This window comes from Vigna umbellata, chromosome 9 (assembly GCF_029865625.1).
Source record: "Vigna umbellata cultivar VRB3 chromosome 9, Vumbellata_1.0, whole genome shotgun sequence".
Lineage (NCBI taxonomy): Eukaryota > Viridiplantae > Streptophyta > Magnoliopsida > Fabales > Fabaceae > Vigna > Vigna umbellata.
Genome location: NC_142173.1, coordinates 3,926,197 through 3,929,129, shown reverse-complemented (window position 1 = coordinate 3,929,129; position 2,933 = coordinate 3,926,197). Strand labels below are relative to the sequence as shown.

Here is a 2,933-nt window from a genome sequence, read left to right as displayed (position 1 = left end):
TTTTATCTTAAAATAGTTTAGATTGTTTAAAAAAATGTTTCTTATTAATTAAGTCTTGTTTTTTCTCAACATCATTTTGTGAGAAGTAAAAACAATCTCTTTTAAGGCATACTTTTATTTCATACTTCAAACACCCATGCTTTGTCATATGAATATGAAAGCTTTCAATCTGGTTTTGGAAGAGTAGAAGAGAATTTTTTTTCCTCTATAGGCTAAAAGTGAATGAAGATAAAGCCATCTAATAATGAATATGAAGTCACCAAAAGGATCATATGATATCATGGTTTCTTGCCACTTGTCCTCCACGCATGCCACAAGAAGCCACTAAGTGTCTATACATCATTTGCCCTAGTGGGTTGGTGAAGTGACGCACAAAGTTATAATACACTTTTGTAGTTTTGTTCACACCATTCTTTTCTTCCTTTTACACATTAAAAGAAACATTAGTTTACAACTAACATTTGTTATTGTGGGTTTCAATCTTAATCATAATTGTAATGTTATCTTAAAATCATTTATTTTCATTACATTTTAATTTAATATAAAAATCACCCACAATGATCTTTTTCATTATTTTAAGACGTTGCCTTTTTCTTTATATTTTTATGATACTAATAACATACAGAAAAGAAAAAAAAATCGTAATGATACCAATTAACTATATAAAATAAGTATTGTTTTCCATTCAATATATTAATTTTTAATGACATGCAAAACAAAAATAGGACACCAACGATTATGAAAAGGAAGAATTAAATTACTTTGTCTTTAAATCGTTTTCAAATTTTGACTTTTTTTAAGATAATGTTAGTCATCCTAATTATACTGATTAAGAAACCAAAAGTTAATTTCTTGGATGTATAAAAATAGGCTTTCTGTTTTATAGTTTTTTCTCATAAAATTTTTTATGACTTTTTTTTTCGTTTTAATATTTGACTAGTTAGGAGGCTGGCTGATAAACTTTCTTTCCATTGGCTCCTAAAATTAAAAAAAAAAAACTATATATATTTTTAACTCAAAATTATCAATGAAAAAACTTTTATAAACTCAACTGAAAATAAATAATCCAATCATATACAAGGCAAAAACCCCATTTTAACAAAGGTTCAAAAGGTACTCAAGAACCACTTCAAAAGCATATAGAATGTTTTGTTATATCTATATACTTATATATACTTTCACCAACACCATATTGATTTCTGAATATTTAAGCACTTTCCATTCTCACATTCTTCTCAACCACTTTCCCATCTCTCTCTCACACTTAATTTTCTGAACACTCTACACAAAATGTGGTACCAGCACAAGACAAAAGCCCTGGCAAAGTTCTTGTTGGTAGCAACAGTGATAGTTGGCATTTCCATGGGAGATTCTTCGTCAAATGACAAAGCTGATTGCGCACAGCAATTGGCGGGGCTAGCAACATGTTTGCCCTATGTTGGAGGTCAAGCACCAGCTCCAACTACAGATTGTTGCAGTGGTCTGAAGCAAGTGCTGAAGAACAAGAAGAAGTGTTTGTGTGTAATCATCAAAGATCGCAATGATCCTGACCTTGGTGGTCTTCAGATTAATGTCACTTTGTCTTTGAATCTTCCCACTGCATGCAATTCCCCTGTCAATGTCTCCAAGTGTCCTGGTAATATTCTTTTCATAATATTAAGTTGGTATTATGACGTCCTTTTACACTCATTTAACATAGAGTATAAAAATAGTAAAAAAATGAATGTTATCTAATAATAATAACTTTTCAATGGAAGCAGAACTCTTGCACATGGATCCCAAATCACAAGAGGCTCAAGTTTTTTATCAGTTGGAGAAAGGAAAAAAAGGCACAAGTCCCGCACCAAGTCCTTCAGGTAATGAAATTGACATCAAACTTTGCTTGCTAGTTACCTAAAAACATGTTTAAATTGTTAAATCAGCATTAATAAAACATAAATTAATTTGTATAGTATATATTTAACACTATTGTTTATCTAAATTTCTTTTAATAATGAGTTATACCTTTTTAACATATTATTCACCTTTTTATTTTTATTTAGTGTCAGACTTCATTCTACACTTCAATTCTTATAAATTTAAAAAATAATTTGTGCATTAAAAATATTTCAAGAAAGTGAATTTTTACATATTAACTTATGCAAAATTTAGTTTTAACAATAATTTAGAAGAAATTTACCCAAATACATGTTAATGGATTTATGGAAAAAAATATATATACTTTCACACACACAATTTTTTTATATTTATTTGACACTAAACTTTTTTACTTTTTACTTTTTACTTTTTCTAAAAAAAAAATTATAAAAATTCACTTTTTTTTAAGACCATTTTATTTTTATTAAATATGTTAGTGTATCATATTATCCTTACTCTCTTATAAGAAGGAAATAAACATGCAAGTGTGATTATGATGCAGCTGCTCTTGGAGCAAATCCTTCAAGCAACCAAACATCCAGTGCCCCACAGAAGCATGATGCATTCTGCAAAGAAAAAGGATTTTTTAAGTTAAATGTTTTGGCTATTGGGCTTCAAGTCTGGGCTTTAACTGGGCTTTTGTCCTAAACTTTTTCACTTAAAACCAATATGGAATGGTCTCTTTCATTTCTCTCTCTCCCTTTGTGTACTACTATTATTACTTTATTACTTATTATAAAAACAGGCCAAGTATTGTGTAATTGTTTTTCGCTCCAAATTATTGTAAAAGTTGTGAGAAAAAGTATGCAAAATATGAAATTTATGTTTATGAAAGTAATCGTTTTTAATATATATGTTTTTGTTATGTACATAATTGTTTCTTAACTAAATACTTTCAAAAACATTTCTAAAAAAAATAAATGAAATTTGTCTTTCCATAAATTGGTTTATACATAAAGTAATTTAAACTTATGGAAAATTATTTTAATTTTTTTCTTTTATAAAAATGTTTTTGA

At 28.1% G+C, this 2,933-nt stretch overlaps 1 protein-coding gene across 1 annotated transcript; it reads left to right on the top strand.

The window, feature by feature from the left end:
- Positions 1–1,213: 1,213 nt before the first annotated feature.
- Positions 1,214–2,614, top strand: LOC124834306 (non-specific lipid transfer protein GPI-anchored 14-like). Its single transcript, XM_047308971.2, has 3 exons — positions 1,214–1,636; positions 1,761–1,856; positions 2,420–2,614. Exons 1-3 carry the CDS (start codon positions 1,291–1,293, stop codon positions 2,563–2,565), a joined length of 588 nt encoding a protein of 195 aa, XP_047164927.1. The 5' UTR covers positions 1,214–1,290; the 3' UTR covers positions 2,566–2,614.
- The last annotated feature ends 319 nt before the right edge of the window (positions 2,615–2,933 follow it).

Bases quoted from the DNA above. Each gene is read 5' to 3' on its own strand.
- LOC124834306 (XM_047308971.2), top strand. From the start codon at position 1,291: ATGTGGTACCAGCACAAGACAAAAGCCCTGGCAAAGTTCTTGTTGGTA. The intron at 1,637-1,760 runs GTAATATTCTTT...CAATGGAAGCAG, and splicing joins CAATGTCTCCAAGTGTCCTG to AACTCTTGCACATGGATCCC. The intron at 1,857-2,419 runs GTAATGAAATTG...ATTATGATGCAG, and splicing joins TCCCGCACCAAGTCCTTCAG to CTGCTCTTGGAGCAAATCCT.